The sequence below is a fragment of the Pelodiscus sinensis genome, chromosome 6, assembly GCF_052426305.1.
Source record: "Pelodiscus sinensis isolate ZL-2025 chromosome 6, ASM5242630v1, whole genome shotgun sequence".
Classification (NCBI taxonomy): domain Eukaryota; kingdom Metazoa; phylum Chordata; order Testudines; family Trionychidae; genus Pelodiscus; species Pelodiscus sinensis.
Window position 1 is genome coordinate 85,414,030 of NC_143057.1, and position 19,044 is coordinate 85,433,073.

General features: G+C 44.0%; 1 protein-coding gene across 1 annotated transcript in view; it reads right to left on the reverse strand.

Annotated features, from left to right (window-relative positions):
* ANKRD31 (ankyrin repeat domain 31) overlaps nucleotides 1–18,042 on the reverse strand; it is a 147,033-nt gene extending 128,991 nt beyond the window's left edge. The window contains exons 1-6 of the mRNA XM_089779540.1: nucleotides 17,793–18,042; nucleotides 16,872–16,948; nucleotides 14,929–15,017; nucleotides 12,058–12,104; nucleotides 9,746–9,804; nucleotides 2,137–2,180 (exon numbers count right to left, since the gene is read on the reverse strand). Coding sequence (XP_089635666.1) covers nucleotides 2,137–2,180; nucleotides 9,746–9,804; nucleotides 12,058–12,104; nucleotides 14,929–15,017; nucleotides 16,872–16,948; nucleotides 17,793–17,893 — 417 coding nt within the window. The 5' untranslated portion in view covers nucleotides 17,894–18,042. The remainder of the gene's footprint in view (nucleotides 1–2,136; nucleotides 2,181–9,745; nucleotides 9,805–12,057; nucleotides 12,105–14,928; nucleotides 15,018–16,871; nucleotides 16,949–17,792) is intronic.
* Between the last annotated feature and the right edge of the window lie 1,002 nt (nucleotides 18,043–19,044).

Here is a 19,044-nt window from a genome sequence, read left to right on the forward strand (position 1 = left end):
GTCATCATTGTCAAATCCAAGTCGAGTCTCAAGTCACCACAGTTCAAGTCTCAAGTCGAGTCTCGAGTACCTAAAGTCACTTTCAAGTCAAGTCCCAAGTCGAGTCTCAAGTCTTAATTTAAAAAATGTCAAGTCACTCTTGTACAAGCAAGCCATCAATATCGGCATTTTCGGACAAATTTTTCACCAAGTCGATTTAACAAAATTAGCAAGTCTCAAGTCGAATCTCAAGTCACAAACAATGAACCCGAGTTGAGTCTCAAGTCAAGTCACCTAGGTGACTTAAGTCGGACTCAAGTTCAAGTCGTGGGACTCGAGTCAACAACTCTGCCATTTTGATTTAACATTTTTTGGAGACTCCTTCCCCACCCCTTCACCAAGGCCCCACCACTGGCTCACCTCTTCACAGAGGCCCTGCCCCGCTCACTCCATCCCCCTCCTTCTATCATTCACTCCATCCCTCCTCACTTTCTTAGGCAGGAGCAGGAGGCTGAGGTGCAGGAGGGGGCTCCAGACTGGGGCACAGGGGTGTGTGAGAGTGTGCAAATTCTAGGAGGGTATTTGGGCATGGGAGGGGACTTTGGACTGGGATAAGGGGTTTGGCTGGCAGGGGATGTAGGCTCCAGGGGATGCAGGCTCTGGGATGGGGCCAAGGATGAGGGGGTTTGGAGCAAGGCCATTCCTACCAGTTCTGGTGCCCTGTATAGCCAGAATACTTGCACCCTCCATGGGGGGGATCAAGGGGTCGGCCCCTCTGCAGATGAGTGGTGGGAAGTACTCAAGGGCAGCAGCGCTATGGGGTCAGGAGCTGCGGGGAACAGAAGCAGGGCAAGGAGGCAGCAGGGGTTGGGCTCACCCCTGCACTCACCAGCGGTGGGGAAAAGGGGAGAGAGCCTACCCCCAGACCACTCTGCTCCCTGGCTCATGGAAGGGGTTTGGGAGAAGGGGAGGAAATCGCCCCCACACTCACTGGTGGCAGGAAGCTAGTGAAGTGAATAGAAACAAAGCTTCACTTAGTGTGCATGATAATACAGGACTCTGGATTCAACACCATGGATAAAAGAGTTGCAAAAATGCATCTCCCTGAAATAGCCAATCAGAAGCAGCTCCAAGTTTAGTACTGCTAACTTTATGGATTACTACACACCTGCATGCAAATGAGTTATATGGATCCATGATGCCCAGGCACCAGGAATATTCTTGGCCTGGGACCTGGGTCTAGCACAGTTTGGGCCCGGGTCTGTCCCTTGGCCCTGCCTGCCACTCCTGTGCACACCCCTCTCCCCCGGTGCGGTCCTTGGTCTACCAATTTAAAACGGCCCGGGGGCCCCCCTCCGCACCATCGGCAGCGCAGAAGGGCAAGAGTGTTTCCTGTCTGCTCATTCTGCATGGCTGCTGGCATGTCCCTGCAGCCAATGAGAGCTGCAGGGGTGGTCCTGTGGTCAGCAGCATATGGAGACACCCAACTAGGAGTTATCGCCATGTGGGGGTACTCCACATAAGTATCACACTCCTACTCATGCCTGCCCCCAAATTTTCTCCCACACCCTCTCCCCTGCATCCCCTCCAGTCCCAAACTCTCTCCCATAGCCTGCTCCCCTAAATCCCTCCTGCAGTCACACACCCTATCCTAGGCCAGAGCCTGCACCTAGCATCCCGTGTCTATCCCAGAGCCTGTATCCCAGATCTCCTGCCCAAACTCCTTTCCAGAGTCATAGACAGGTCTAGGCACCACTACAATTTCTACAAACCTGCTGCTCCTTAACTCTCTGGGAAGGGAAAATTGCAACCACTTTCAGTAACTATGAGTCTGCCAGCAAGGGAGGTTAGGCTTTCTAGAGCTTCAGCATCTAGGTCAACATTCTGACCCATTAAAGGAAGCCTCACTGTTTACAAGTTTGTGTCTATTTCAGTTTCTGACACAGCTCTCATAGTCCCTCCACAAACTGCCCTCAAGCTAAATTATACATCTGTATTAAGAACATGTGCTTCAGAGTGGGTTTGGACAAACTTCTATTTTTCCTTTAAATATTCTAAACATATACAGCCACATTTTTTTTCCAGAAAATACTCCGTAAATGCTAAGTAAATCAAATGAAACTGTTTACATGCATTCTACTGAAACAATCAACTCACCTTACTCTCTGTTTTCTGAAATCCCAACATGTCAGTATCTATACCTATAATAATGGTAAATAAAATAATATTTGTCAAATTTCCTGTCACTGAATTGCACTTTTTGAGTTTCTCAGCCTTTTTTGATTAAGGGTTCCCTGGTTCTTATAAGATGTTGAAGTTTCAAATTCCCTTCACACTTCTTGTTGAGGTCCCTGGCTTAAGCTAATCTAGTTTGGTGAAGAAAGCTCTATTTAACAACAATTTTTTTCTGACTTAGTTATATTACATTATTACTTTTACCTCCTGTTTTCTTATATGTGTGACTCATAGTTCTGTGCCTTCAAAGGCTACCAATCAACTACCATCACCTGCTTCAGGGTATGCAGCATATTTTTCACAACCTCCACACTCTCAGCTCTATTATTTTAGGGTATGTCTACACTACCACCCTAGTTCGAACTAGGGTGGTTAATGTAGGCAACCGAAGTTGCAAATGAAGCCCGGGATTTGAATTTCCCGGGCTTCATTTGCATCTTGCCGGGCGCCGCCATTTTTAAAGCCCCGCTAGTTCGGACTCCGTGCCCGCGGCTACACGCAGCACGGAGCAGGTAGTTTGGATTAGGCTTCCTATTTCGAACTACTGGTACACCTCGTTCCACGTGTAGCCGCGGGCACGGAGTCCGAACTAGCGGGGCTTTAAAAATGGCGGCGCCCGGCAAGATGTAAATGAAGCCTGGGAAATTCAAATCCCGGGCTTCATTTGCAACTTCGGTTGCCTACATTAACCACCCTAGTTCGAACTAGGGTGGTAGTGCAGACATACCCTTAGGGATGTAATAGTGTAAGCACAGCTTATAGGTTAATGCTATAGACTACATGCATTCCCCTCGCTGTCACCCTCTGCTGCTGCCTCTGTAGCAGAGGCAGCAGCACAGGGCAACAGGCAGCTGGTCCACGAAAGGAGCTGGTTTTTAAACCCCACGCAGAATGGCAAGAGACTCCCCGGGAGTGGGGCCGGAGTGCACTGGCAGCCAGCGCCACCCTGGGGGACTATAGAATAGTCAACTAACCAATAAGAATTCATTAGGTTATTTGATTATTCAATTAACCTATATTTAACTTCCCTAATACAGACACCTCTTAGGGTGTCTTGAGCCCTGGAAGTGCTATGAAGGACCACAGGGAGCCACAGAAACTGCAGTTCTTACATCCTCCCTTCCCTTTGCACATCTGTAGAGTACAATTTTATTAGGCAGTGCTAGCACAATTGACTCAGCATCAATCTAGAAGTATATGAATATCTTAGGACAGTGGTTCCCAATCTTTTTGATATTGAGGACCAGTAAACCCATTCACAAGCTTTTGGAGGACTGGTAACATTTATTTGCATATTTGCATATTCATTAAGCAAATGCTGAATATGCAAATAAATTGTGTCGCTGGCCCTACCTGTCTGGTGGGTTGTTCAACCCCTCCCCCTCCTGGCCCCAATCCCGGCCGATTTATTGGCCGGCGCTGGCTCCCTCGGCTGCATCCAGCACCGGGCGTTCTGCGTCAGTACACATGGCTCCCCCCCCAGTCCCAATCCTGGCCACTTTATTGGCTAGCACTGCCTCTCCTGGCCGCATCTGGCACTGGACATTCTGCATCAGTGCACCCAGCACCCGTCCTTCTCTCTGAGTCCTAGTGCCCTCTGGAACTAGTCCCGCCGCCCAGGAGCATGCGTGGCAGAGACGCCGCGGTGGCGGGCTCTCTCCCAAGAGGGCCGCGCTACCATGCTCGGCAGTGCAGGGTGCTGCTACCCCGACACACAAATTAATTGGATCATGCACGATAATTTTTCTAAGGACCGGTATTTTTTTTCTAAGGACCAGTACTGGACTGCAGACCACACTTTGGGAAACACTGTCTTAGGAAAACAAAGAATAATAATGATTTTATAACAAACTGCAAAAGTTACACAATCCCAACACTATATGAAAAATAATGTAACTTGTGCTCCAGGACATCTTTGAAAAAAGAAGGGACAGATTTTTAAAGGTACTTGGACACTGTCTATTTAGTGCCATGTGACAGAACTTGCTAAATGAGTGCTGGATCTATGCACAAGATAAGTAACATATAGTTTAAGGCCTCAGATTATGAATGGCCTCTAAATATAAAAAAGTTACTAGTTTTTAGTTGCATCCTATGTATCAATGTATATGCAAATATAAAACTTTATTCTTTTTATTTTCATTTCCTTTCTGTTAGAACAATACACAATTTATGGTAATGCTACAGGGCCTCTTAACTTGATATAATTTAGGGCCTTAGCATGTCAATCTTGCCGTTCTCTAAATGGTTCATGACCTGGGGAATTTTAAGAGCCAGGATAGGTGCCAGTTAGGCACTCTTCTCCCTATTCATTTAGATGGGGGTTATTGAAGCAGCTATATATGGGACTTTTAAAAGATGAAATGAGCACTGCCCTGCTTAACCAGACATCTTACAAAGTGATGAAAGGCTGACTAGCCCTTACACACATCTGACTGACTACTCTACTGTCCCTTGGCCATTTCCACTCTCTAGTACAAGCATCGGAAAACAAAATATATTCTATTCCCCTCCCTCTGGTGTCTACCTGAGCACTCATAGGAGCCCAAGCCACTTGATAAGACACGCTCCACTTCCCTGCTCCCAGACAGAAACAAATTATAGACATAGGACAGAAAGAATGGTGAGCTGAGCTTCCCATCATGCTTTCATGTCATTATTCTTGAGGGCCAGGGAGGAGGAGCAAATGAAGAGAGAGAGGGAGGCAAGCACTCCATGCGGAGCCAACAAACTCATCTAATCCAAGCCCCTTTGTCCACAGTCTCAAAGGATTCCCAAGGACTGGCAAAGGCAACACCAGGAGGAGGTCAGTCTCAACAATATCCCACGCCACATAAAAGAGAGCTTTCACCGTCTAGCTGGGGAGAAGGCACCTTGCTTTGAACCAGCAAACTTATAAAAAGCAGCCAGATAACAACTGAGTGAACAACGAGTAGAGAACAGACAAATGGAATCTTTCTGGGAACCATCCAAGAGGAGCTACGATAAGTGTTGCGTTAGGGTGATGGTGGTGTGAGCTGATGGGGTGAATAGCCAAGTGTCTGTTTGCTGTAACAATTTGTTTGACTGGAGCTAGCTGCAGTGACGGTTTGACTGTGTATTGATTTGTGTGAAAAGTGAGACTGTTTGAATTTTGGTGAACTGGGAGTGCATTTGTTCTAGGTGAGCTGTTAGTGGTTGAATGGAGGGAAGGCTTTGAGCCAGGCCAACTGCTTTTTGCCAGTTGTGAACTGTATGAGCATCAAACAGAGGACAAGCAACAGGAGAAGTTCGCCTGGGGGAAGTTCCTACAGAGTTTTTGTGCTTTTCAGTCTTCTGTGAAGCTCCTAGAAGAAATTGTAGAAGCTCCTAAAAAGAAGACAATATGGATAATGAGCGATCAGCTATTGTGACCTGCAAAGGATGTGTCATGTTTGTCAGTCTTCCAGCGGATAAAAAGCAACTTCATTGGTATGAAGTGCAAGCTGGTCTCCATATTGGAAGAGAAGGTTAAAAGGACCAGAAGCCCAAATATCCACCCTGCATTACATCAGAGAAAATGAAGACTTTTGGGTCAGAAGTCAGCATTTGGCACTGCAGGCACAGTATGCTGAAGAATCAGAGAAGGCAAAGCAGGAAGGAAATCTAGCAGCATGTGACCTCCAGAAGAAAGAGGAGAACTCATGTACCTCTCATGCAGACAGAGGTAAGAAACCATTTTCAGGCTCTCTGCACAGGTATTACAGCAGAGAATGGTTTGGAAGAATTCTCTGAGGAAAGGAATCAGAAGATGACTCCATAGAACGAAAGTCATGGGATGCACAGTCCTAGGGATGGGAGTTCCATGACCATCATCCCAAGAAGAGGAAACAGGTGGTGGTGGTGGTGGTGTTTGGGGACTCCCTCCTAGAGGGGGACAGAGTCATCCATCTGCCATCTAGACTGGGAAACTCTAGAAGTGTTCTGCTTGCTTGGAGCTAGAATTCAGGGTGTGTCTGTGTCTGCTAAGACTGATCAAGCCATCGGACTACTACCTCTTCCTACTTCTCCACATGAACACCAATGATACTGCCAAGAATGATGAGCAGATCACTGCAGACAATGTGGCTCTGGGAAGAAGGATCAAGGAAGATGAGGTCCAAGTTGTGTTCTTGTCTATCCTCCTACTTGAAGGAAAGGGCTTGGGTAAGGATCAGCAAACTGTGGAGGTAAACGTGTGGTTGCACAAGTGGTGTTGGAGAGAGGACTTTGGATTCTTCAACCATGGGATGTTGTTCCAGAAAGGAGGATTGCTAGGAAGAGATGAAATTTTCTGAACAAAGGGAGAGGGAAGAGCATCTTTCACAAGCAAGCTTTTTAACCTAGTGAGGAGGGCTTTAAACTAGGTTCTCCATGGAATAGTGACCTATTTATAATGCCCCCTAAAAGCAAGAATAAGTGTTCACATAGCACTGTTGTAACCTGCATCACAAGATATATACATGCCAAATGTGCTAAAGATTTGTATGTCCCTATAGTCTTCAGCCACCATTCCAGAGGACGTGTCCATGATGATGTTGGGTTCTGCTTGATAATGATCCAAAGGAATGTAGTCTAATGCATGTTCATTTTCATCATCTGAGTCAGATTCCACCTGCATAAAGTTGATTTTCTTGTTTGGAAGTTCAGGTTCTTTAGTTTCCACATTGGAATGTTGCTCTTTTAAGATTTCCAATAACATGCTCCACACCACATCCTTCAAATTGAGGAAAGCACTTCAGATTCTTTTATCTTCAGTTGAGTGCTGTAGCTATTTTCTAGAAATCTCTGTGACAAAGCTTCTTCTCTGCTTTGGTGAGTTCCATGCTTATGGGCAGACTGCTTGCCTTGGAGGCTCATGGTGGCCCTCAGCTTAGACACTTTTCCCAGGGGCACAAATGTGCCATTTATTTAGCCACCTTCATCACTGGCTAGCATGGGGAAAGAGAGGAGACCAATCTCCACCAGTCTTTGTTGCCCCTCTGGGTGGACCAGGGACTCTTTTCCAAAATAGACGTTCCCTACTGTCTGGACCAACTCTCTCATGGCAAGTACGGAGTTGGGGGAAAGGAGGAAATGGGGAATAGAGGGTGGGCCTGGGTTCCGGAGGTGCCAGCCCGGGGACTCTGTGGATGGCATCTGTCTGTAATGTCCCCTGTATCAGCTGTGTGACAGTTATAATTTGCTGGCTACTTCCCCATGGTGCATCCCTAGCATCTTCCTTACAGCAGGACCTTTCTCTGGTATCTGACAACATTTGAACCTTCCAGATCTTCCACAGCACCTCCTTACCCCCAACTTCTTGTGTGCACAATGAACTAGTGGAAGGGAAGTCTCTTTAACTAGAACTAGTTAGTTCTTAATTGGCTCTAGGTGTCCTGATCAGCCTGATCAGGAGGTTCCTGACTGACTCCAGGTGTCTTTATTGGCCAGCCTGCTTTAATTGATTCAAGAAAGTTCCTGAATGTTTTGGATTAACCCTTTTTAGCTTACCCAGAGAAAAGGGACCTGTTTAATACAGGGAAAACATAACAAGAGCCATCTTATGGATGGGATGGTCCCCCATATTGATATTACCCCATGAGGCCCAGAGTGGCTTGGGGGATTACCTGGAGGGCCTGGCACAGGGTGGCAGCAGGGGGTTGACTCTCTGCACTCACTGCGGTGGTTGGAAATGCAGGAAATGGAGTGATGCAGAAGCCTGTTCTGCCACCATCTCTCAGCTGGGTCGCTGCACTTCACCATAGCGATGGGAAGCGGAGCAATGCAGGCTCTGGGGAGTGAAGTGGGTGGGGGCCAGATTGATCCACTTCCTGCTGCCATGATGAAGCAGAGCGACCCATCTGAGAGGTAGGCAGAGGAGCGGAGAGAAGGCTGCTGATCTTAAGAATGGCCATACTGGGTTAGATCAAAGGTCCATCCAGCTCAGTATCCTGTCTGCTCACAGTGGCCAATGCCAGGTGCCCCAGAGGCAATGAACAGAACAGATCCATTCCCTGTCACCCATTTCCAGCTTCTGACAAAGAGAGGCTAGGGACACCATTCCTGCCCATGCTGGCTAATAACCATTGATGAACCTAACCTCTGTGAATATATCTAGTTCTTTTTTTAACACTGTTAAAGTCCTGGTCTCCAGGACATCCTCTGGCAAAGAGTTCCACAGGTTGATTATGTGTTGTGTGAAAAAACACTTCCTTTTGTCTGTTTTAAATCTCCACCTATTAATTTCATTTTGTGACCTCTAGTTCTTGTGTAATGGAAACAAGTACATAATTTGCTGATTTCCACAGCTCCTGCCACGTTGGTGAGTGCAGGGCGGCGGGGGAGGGGAGGCCAAACCCATGTCAGGTCCCTCAGTAATTCCTCAAGTCATGTTGTTTCGGGGTGGGGGGACTTAGGGAAGGATTGCAGAGCAGGTGTGGGAAGGAAATGAAGCAGGGACAGAACTTGGAGGAAGGGGAGGGGTTTCCCTGCGACGCAAACACCCTTAGGGACTGCCCTGAATATACCTGCCTTCAACAACTCTCCTGTAGCCATCTGTAGTGGAAATGCGAAAGACAATTGTGAGGTTGAGGAAATTAGGTGGTGTACCACAAACATTCCTTTTATGCCTGCATCTCCTAACAGGCCTATCAGGCCTGGATGTTCTAGGCTTTTTGTGCTTTTTGCTTCTTATTATTCTTTTGTTATTCTCAGAGTTAGCTGTTAGTTCAAGATGGTACAGTGTAGGAATGCACTGTTGACTTTCAACAAGTTCTGGGACAGGTCCCAAGGCTAGCCACTTTCTTTCCTATCTTTGTCTGCAGCATGTTCATGCACAGCCATCCTCACTTACCCCTGCTCCAGGTAACAGTTACTGGGTTACAAAGCTACAACCATTTGCTATGGGGTAGTGGCAGCACTTAGGACACCAGTGCTTAGGTGTTTCAGTGCTAATGGACAGGAACACAGTCATCTAGGGCAGTGTTTCTGAAAGTGTACCATGGAAACACTTTCAGAAACACTTTAATTGGCCTCCCTGGTTTGTTTATGTACCGGCGCCATGGCCACGGAGCCTCGCGGCTTCTATTGGCTCCATTTCATCCTTTGCAGCCAAGGAGAGCCGCAAGAAGCAGCATGGGCCGGCCACCTCTTCCTGTGGCTCCCCTTGGCTGCAAACAATGAAACGGAGCCAATAGAAGCCACAAGGCTCCGTGGCCGTGGCACCGGCACATAAACAAACATAAAGTGTTTCTGAAAGTGTTTCGATGGTACACTTTCAGAAACACTGATCTAGGGGGTTAAGCAAATGGATTTAAAAATGCCATGGGTGTGTAAGTGGTGGATTTAGGCACTTAGTTCTTCTTTAGGCACCTTAGTTTCTTTAAAAATCTGTCCCGCTGGTCTCAAAGTTCACAAATGGATATATCCTAAATAAATCTATATGCATACTCATTTAGAATTTCTCAATTGTTTCTGCTAAATTGAGAGTAACTGTATTTTAGGCTATTTTCTACAACATAAAACATACATACTGAATAATTTTGCTTTTTACCTACTGCAGCATTTTGAGGAACATCAAGGTGAGGAATCTTTGTAATAAATACTGTACCCCTAAAAACAAATAAATATAATTTTAAGAGATTGTCATTCAAAGGGCAATGAACAAAAATGCTTTGCCTGTTCTGATACTTTGGATAAAATTTTGAGCCCTGTCTTACCCTGGTCTCTGCAGAGGTTAAGACAATGAAAGTAATTTTTCCTTGCAATTATTCGTGGAAATACTTGAGGTTTTTTAAAAGCATAAATTCCCTAATCACAAACGTAATCAGTAAAGTACACTTCTCAATTACCTAAATAAGGCTGGCTATTATTTGTATCCTCGAATGCCACAACAGCCACACTCTGGCTTGTAACAGCCTCAACTATTACCTGAAAAGTGATGCCAACACAATCCCTGTTCCAAAACACATGTTCTGCACTGTCCAGCCCTCACCTGGACAGTTCAGATATGAAAGGCCTGTTGCCCCTGTAAAGCATCAATACACAACAGTTTATTTACTTTAACTGGAGTTACCAAGCTATTCAGCGCAAACACAACACTGGATTAGTTTTAATTAAAAAATAACACAAGTTTATTTAACTATAAGAAGAGATTTTAAGAGAATACAAGTACAAAGTATTAAAGTCAGAAAGGGTTACAAGAGAAATAAATATAAAACGCTTGCTATAAGCTAAGGCTTAAACTAGACATGGTTCAAGATAAAATCCTTCCACGTTCCCAGCAACCCGGCTGATCAAATTCTAACCTCAGAGCCCCTCCCAAAGTCCAAAGGCTGGTTCCTGTCTTCTTGGATGAGAAAGATGGGGGAGAATCTGGAGTGTTTTTGCCCCTTATTTATAGTCAAGAGACCTTTTCAAATGCAATTTCCTTAAAGTTATATATAAAGTTCCTTCCTGTTGCGAGGATGGAGACATGCAATTTCATGATTAAAGAGGTTCCACACTGTTGCTTGCTAAAATGCAGATTGATCTGTTCCTGGCTCACCTTCATTACCAAAGAACGGCCACTTGACAGGTCAGTCAACTTTGAGGACACCTAACTAGAGGCATTATTTAGGAACAGGCTTATCCCCTTCCCAGACTTGTCTGGTAAACATATGCTCATAACTTTACATAAAATGTTGCTACACACATTTCAACAGATATTATTGACCTGCTGAGTTATTTGTTTTCAAATGATACCTCACAAGGCATATTTTATATAGAGATTATTACAATAGTGTGTTGAGTGGAGGTTCCCAAACTATGGGGTGCACCTCTTCTAGGCTAGCACTGAGGCATACTCGAGGGTTGCAACAGATTTGGCCAGCCCCTATAGGGGACAGAGAGTGAGCACCACCCAGCCCCATGCCACCCCCAGTCTCAGACCTAGCTCCCAGTTCCACACCTAACTCCTATATCCAGCTTCAGTGTGGCTCCACATCTGTCTGAGGGCCTGGCTACCAGCTCCCACTGTTGCCTGGCTGCAGCTCTGCTTCTGGCCCTACCCCCTAGCCTTGATTCTGTACCCAGCTCCAGCCCCCTTACTCCTGTCTGTCCTCCACCCCAGTGTTGTGGCCCTGTTCCTGGCCCTGGTGGGGAGGTAGGAAAGTATGGACAGTGGGAGCACAACCCTAAAAAGTATGGGGACCAATGGTGCAGGGTGTCAGTACTTTTAACAGAAAAGTTTTTCCATTAAAAGTATTTGCGCAAGAGAGTGTCTATATTGGCATGTGCCTTTGTGCAAAAGAATTAAATAACTAAATATTTCCCAAACGTATTATAGAATATAAATACAGAACAACAGTAAAGTAAACAATAAATTCATACCACAATAGCTTTTTTGATTAGCAATGATCACTGATCACTACTTTGGTTCCCAAACACTGAGTATCACTATATTATAACAACCAACCAACCTATTTCCTTGCCAACATAGATTATTCCCAACTGGATTTTAGGATTCTGTGTGGTCTACTAATTGTGCCAAGTGGTAGCAATTCCAGAAAGTATTCTATGGCATAGGCCATTCTTAATAAAGGTCTAATAAAATCAGTGTCAGGAAGTTTATTCTATTTTTTTTTCAGTTACACCTATTCTAACTACTACATACTATATGGATATAGGAATGGACACAAGAATGGTTTCACCATCACTGATACAAAGCCATCTCTTGCATTAAACTGCTTATTAGCAAAAAGTAAAACTACTTTATAATTCAAGGCTGGAAAGAATATCCTATCCAAATGAGGTTACAAGGGAAATTGTATGCTGGAAAACTATTGTTCTCCTGAATGTCATTTGTTCAGTGCATGTTATACTCACTGTAGCAGAGATTGAGATTGCTCAATTTCACCCGTCTCATGAGCGATCTGGGAGGAAAAAGTGTTGGAACAACTTGGTGAATATAAACTATTCAGTGATTTAATTTTTCAGCATTATTATACACCTAGCTTCTTCCTATCATTAGTGGTTTTGGAAGATCTAAACACAGCAGTTATCAGTGAAACTCTGAATTCTGCTAGACCAGATTACTATGTAAAATATTGTTATGGCATATCAGCTAGTTATTCAATCCAAGTCACGGAAGACAAAATATAGTCAGAATTAAAATATATAATTAAATTGTAATACCCTTAATCTTGAGCTATTTTACTTGCGAAATGACAAGCTATTTTACTTGTGAAATGAATTCCTTGCCTCAAATTCACCCTCCTTAGTGAATTCATTCTCCTAGCCCAAATTATTTCTAACCATGCTTTCTTCCCTCAGGTATTCTTCCAACCTGCATCTTCCAATTAAAGAGGATAGGCTGCTACTCCAGAAAGGGCTGAAGTAACAGCATTAATCACAAAAACTATTAGAAATGCTATTGATAACCTAAAACTAAGGCTTTGTCTACACTGAAAAGTACTTTTAGCCTAAAGTATTAATTTTAATTAATATAGTTATATATGTGCAGGGAACAGAACAAACCTTTGTATATTGCTTTCATCGATCTGACCAAAGCATTTGACCTTGTCAGTACTAAAGATCTGTTCGCAATTCTGGCTAAGATCGACTGTCCTCCAATTCTGCTCAGCATTGTTAGGGCCTTCCATGATGGCATGAGGGGGACCATCGTATACGATGGATCCACATCCGAACCCTTCGAGATTCTCAGCGGAGTGAAGCAGGGGTGCGTGCTGGATCCAACACTGTTCGGTATCTTCTTTGCAGTTTTGCTCAAATATGCCTTTGGAACTGCTACAGAGGGCATCTTTCTCCGCACGAGAACGGACGGCAACCACTTCAAACTGTCGAGGCTTAGAGCAAAGACCAGGGTGCTTACGAAGCGTCTAAGGGAGTTCCTTTTTGCTGACGATGCAGCTATTGCTGCTCACACTCAGCAGGAACTGCAGTCACTCATAACTCACTTTGCAGACGCATGTATGGAATTCGGCCTCACAATCAGCTTAAAGAAGATCCAGGTGATGGGCCAAAGCGTGGGTAACGGGCCATTTATCAGTGTGTTAGATTACGAACTGGAAGTCATCCATGAGTTTGTGTACCTAAGCTCTATGATCTCGGACAACTTGTCATTTGATAGCGAGATTAACAAGCGCATTGGAAAAGCCGCCACAATGTTCTCCAGGCTGACGAAGAGAGTATGGGCCAATAATAAGCTCACTGTACACACCAAGGTGCAGGTCTACACAGCCTGTGTTTTGAGCACACTGTTGTACGCCAGTGAAACATGGACTTTGTGCTCAAAACAAGAGCAGCGGCTCAACATATTTCATATGCGCTGCCTTAGGTGTATACTCGGTATCTCATGGCAGGACAAGATCCCCAATAGCACAGTGCTTGAGAGGGCGGGCACTGTCTCCATGTTCACTCTTCTCAAACAGAGGCGTATGCACTGGCTTGGCCACGTCTCACGTATGTTGGATGGCCAAATACCGAAGGACCTTCTCTTTGGCGAACTGGCGTCTGGAAAGAGGCCGAAAGGGCAACCTAAATTGCGCTATAAAGACACGTGCAAGCGTGACCTCAGTGCTCTCTCTATCAGTGCGAACACCTGGCATTCGCTTGCCTTAGACAAATATGCCTGGAAACAGAGAGTGAAGGAAGCTCTTGCTATGTATGAAACTACCTTGGTGAAGGAAGTGGAAGACAAAAGAGCCCTCAGGAAGATCAGTGCCCGTGATACCAGAGCGACATCTGCCTACTGCTGCTCACAGTGCGGAAAGGACTGCCATTCCCAGATTGGATTGCACAGCCACAGAAGATGCTGCTCGAATCAGTCCAACAGGGGCGCAAACCCATGATCCTTCGGGATTGAAGGATACCTACAAATCGACGAGTTATATATGTATTACAACCCTCTCCCCACCCCTGCTCCCTGCCAGTATGGGCCCTCTTATTCTAAGAGTTCTTTCTTTTGGTTTATTTGATGTCTTTTGGGAAGAGGATTAAACTAAACTGAAAAAAGTCACTCATAGCAGAATAGGAGTGTTCACACAAAGGAATATACTATACAGGTATAACTGGGGTCTAAAGAAATTCTCATAGAGGACAGGGATATCCATGATAACAATGTAGAGTTTCCTCTTACACATACTGTCAGCCTGTCAACTGCAGGTGGAAAAAATTGGTTGTGAACTGGAGCATCAGGTAATTTTACAGGCTAATTATTAACATTGGGCAATTTGTTATGTAATACTAGTAGATTTCAGAGCAGGAATTATCACTAACAACCTAGCTAGAATAGGTACTGAGCAACAGATTATCCCTTTTGTTTTAAAAAACAACTCTTCCAAAAAGATTGATTCATATTCTGTGTTAACAGTTATGAATGACCAATGGTGCATTCTGGTAACACTAATTTAGGCATATCTACCTTCCATCTATCACTTGTAGAGGGGCGTGTGTTACAAAGCACAGCTGCTCCCATACCTCAACACCTCTATTGCAGCCCTATTCCTGCAACAGTAGCAAGCTTCACACCCATAAAACTCCAGAGGAAACATTTCTGTGTATTCCTGGGGTGAGCATATATTGCAGATTTGATGCTACTTCTTCCATAAAAAACTACATACATTCTGGATCTTTACACATACGGAAGGGGGAAGAACATAGTAAGGCAGAGTGATTCTAATAAAATGATTCATTGCAGTATTTGTGCAGCTGAAAAGCTGTTATTTCTATACATACCGGATTTATATGGTTCTTTTGCGTCACATTTTTTAGATCATTGCTGAATTTACAGACAAGCTGAATCTCTGGGGAGAGGTTTTCTAAAACTAAACACAAAACCAGGTAGTTCAAGTCACTTTTGTTATGATACTGTTACACAGACTCAAGGAATTTCTGCAAATTCCATCTGCCTGAAAAATGATTTAACAAATCACTCCTTCACAAAAGTCACCTCTATTAGACTAGATTCTAAAAATCAATATGGCAGATGCAAGAATTGAAAATAAAATAATTTAGGGTAAAAAGATTATTTCTTTTGCAGGCAATATTTTGAAAACATGGGCTACACATCACACAATGTGATTCACATCTGACAATAGATTTTTCTGGAATTTTAGTCAGTGTCCTCACGCATATAATAAACGATAGTACTCACCTTTACACATTAATTGTCAAAATGAGGTGGGAAGATTAAAATTACTGAATGATTATACTGAGAAAAACTCAGCTCTAGAATAATACAGAGTGCAACTCTGTTGATTCTGATCCCTTATGTTGCAAAAATCCAAAAATTGTTATCCATATTATTTCACTGATTATTTTATTAACTTCAGTTACTATAGCACATATTTTCTTGTCATGAAATTGATGTGCTAACAACTGCAATGGGCTGAACAGAAATTCCATTAATATGCAATCATCATAATAACAGGAACAACAACAAAGCACAGACAACTCCCCACTCCCACAAACTAAAAGCTTAACAATGAGCCAAATAGACACACCTTAAATTGTACTCTGAAATTCTAATTCTAGTGGATAACCAGAAGGTGCAAATTCCACACACATGATCTTCTTTCCTAACAAAACTCTTATCACCAGATTTCAGAGAATTCAGCTCCAGTAATTGATGCCAAGAACATCATAGCCATTTAGAAAGACTCCGATTGACTTCAATGGAGTTTGAATTAGGGATGTTAGATGTGGATTAATTGAATAATCCGTGTAACTGCATCAAGTTTTAGCAGTTACATGACTATTGGATAGTGCCTGGGGAGGGGCCAGTAGCCAATGTGCTCCCAGCCCCACGCTCCAGGAGCCCCCGGCCACCCTGCATGGTTGCCTCTCTATCAGAGGCAGCAGCACAGAATAGCAGCAGCCTCTGTCCATGGAGGGCCCGAACTCCCCGCAGACAGAGGCTGCGCTGGCATCTGTATCAGAGGCAGCAAGGGAGGAGGGGGAGTATGTGGCTTATCGGTTAACCATTTAGTTGACTACACATTGACATCCCAGGGTTTGAATCAGATCTCTACCTACTATAAATCAATATAAGGTGAGAGGTAATCTCTCAGAAGGACAGGTTTCAAACCATGAGGTTCTTAAAAATAAGCAAAAATATCATGAATTGGACATAGAAACAAACAGAAAGCCAGACTAGAGTTCTGCACACTGGTCTTTTGTGTTCAGAACAGTTCAAATATTTGCAAGGCAGGCAGTATAATTCTGCTTTGCCAGCCAAGTTTTTGCTGACACAAATATGGAATTATCACATTTCTCAAAAGTGATTACATGAGGATGAATTATGGAAGGCAATGCAAAGAGGTCCCAATGAAATTTTATAACATCATATATTTGTTTATGCATCTTACTTTGAGGAGCTATTGTAGAAAACCTTTATACTTAACCCCTACTCTTATACCCCTATTCTTCTTAAACATTTTTCTTAGTAACAATGTACAGAAGGAAAATAAGAACTAACAATTTTTTTTGTTTCAAATTCATTTATTTCAAATATATTGAAAATCTGGACTGAAAGATTATCTGTTATTCAAATTTTATTAGAGATGCAAAATTATTTTGCTTAAAAATACTGTGCAAAAATAGTTTAGAAAGTGTCAGAGAAATACAGGTCTCAGGAAAAACAACATATACTATCCACCGAATAAAGAAGAATTTCTTACCTCCATTTACTCTTCTTATTTTGGCAGCAAAGATGGTTTCAGTTTTTAGAGATAAGTCCTTATTAGCAAAAGATAACCTTTAAAAAATAAAAAGACATGACCTACAAATTGTTCTATTGTCCTCTTATCAAAAGGTACAAACGCAAGCAACGAAATATTAATCAAAGCCAATATTTCTATTCCTTCCCTTTAATATCAGTTATTAAATGACATTATAACGATGTGAGATCATTTCTAAGGCAAACACCATTTTTCAAAAAGTTTAGAACGTGGTTGTAAAAATCTGTATCAAGCTGAAAACTGCCATAGATGGACACAAGTCATGAACACATCTTTGTTTTTATAAATTTCCAAAAAAATGTAGGCCACATTTCCTAGGAGATACACAGTAAGAGCACAGTTGTTTGGCATATTTAATTTTTCAGTAACCAAAGCATCAAGATGTCTACATTTGCAATAATTTTATTTTACCTATGTCTTTATAATTGATTTTTGTTTCTTTGGGTTGGATCCTGATAGTTTTACTCCCATTGAGAAATACATTACTTCTTAAAAATCATAAATATCATAGCCCATAAAAATCAATGGGACTATTTCTAGAATAAACTACTATTCCACATATGGGTTCTGGAATACGCTCTGGAGATTTTTTCCCCCTCATACTTTAACCTGTGACAGAAAGCCTGAAAATAAATATTTAACAACAAATCTAGGAAAGCTATTCTAAAACCATTTTATTCTTTAGGATTTTAGTCAGGTTTATATTAGGAGGTAGATTCCAGTCTCACAGGATTGTTCTTTGTGGGGTTTTGTTTTCAGAGGCGATACCGCTAAATGTCACAGGTGCAACACTTAGTTCTTCCCAGGAGAACACTTTCATTTTTGAAGTCACACTTGCTCCTACACATATATATTTATCACCTCCTCGCGTGCAGCTCCTCTTCATCTAGGTCACTCTCAGTTACTGAGCCCTCCACTACTGTCTCATCACTGTCACTGTTAGTATCACCCTCCTCCTGCATGTCTCCTTTTTTCAGTCCACAGCCTCCTCCAGGCAGCCACTATCTTCCCCTCAAGCAGCTCCTCCAGGCAGCCCTGCCCCTATGCCCAGCAACTCCTCCCACTTCTGAGGCACTGAATCCCCAGGAGGAGCAAGCAAAGGGTGATTCAATGCCTTCTGGGAACTGTAGTCCATGAAGGAGCCTCGTGCTCAGCAGATCAACAAATTTACCATAATTGTGAGCTTAACTATAAGGAATGAGTGAAACTTTATGAAAATGTTACAATAACCTATCTATATAGATATTTTATAGAGTTTGTAGCCATATACATATTTTAGAGAGTTTACGCATCTGTCTATGAGTCCATCTGTCCATCTGTGAGACCATCTGTTCAAGAACTTCTCCTAAACCATAAGAGAAAAGACCACCAAATTTGGTATGCAGTTTCCTCTTATCCTAATTTAAAGCAAGGTCAGGGTTTGTGTGTGCTGGGAAAATGGGAAGTGCCTGTAACAGGATTGTTTTCCATAACATGGAACAGGGTCTGAGAGCAGGGACAGTTATGCTCCGCAATGACAACTCAGGGCAGTGAATGGAGGGGACAGGACAATTAAACTGCAGAGTGAGCACAGAGTGGTGGCAGCACCAGGAACAGAGTGGCCATCTGGGGATGGGGTTCTTCATATTGATGGCCACCGGTCACATATAAATGGGCCCCATGCTCCAAATCACTCCCCCCCCCCATCCTCAGTTGCAGGACCGGAGGGGGACCCCCATCTTCCCACTAAGGAGCAGCAGGCTGGAGCTGGGTAGCAGAGCCCTGCCCTTCCTACTGAGGAGACACGAGCTGGGGCCCGGCAGCAGAGCCCTGCCCTCTTCCCTGAGGAGCTGCAGGCTGGGGCTGGGCAGCAGAGCCATGGGCCACAGCAGGCAGCAGAGCCCTGCCCTCCTCCCGAGGAGACCTGGGGTGGAGCTGGGCAGTACAGCTTTGGTCCTCCTCCTTTGGAGGAGACGTGGGCTGGGGCCAGGTAGTGGAGTCCCGTGCTTCCATCCCCCTTCTCTAGGAGCAGATGCAAGCCAGGTCAAGGCAGTGGAAGCCTGCTTCCCCCGCCCCAGAGGAGACACAGGCCAGGGCCAGGCAACACAGCTTCCAGCCCCTCGCCCTGGAGAGG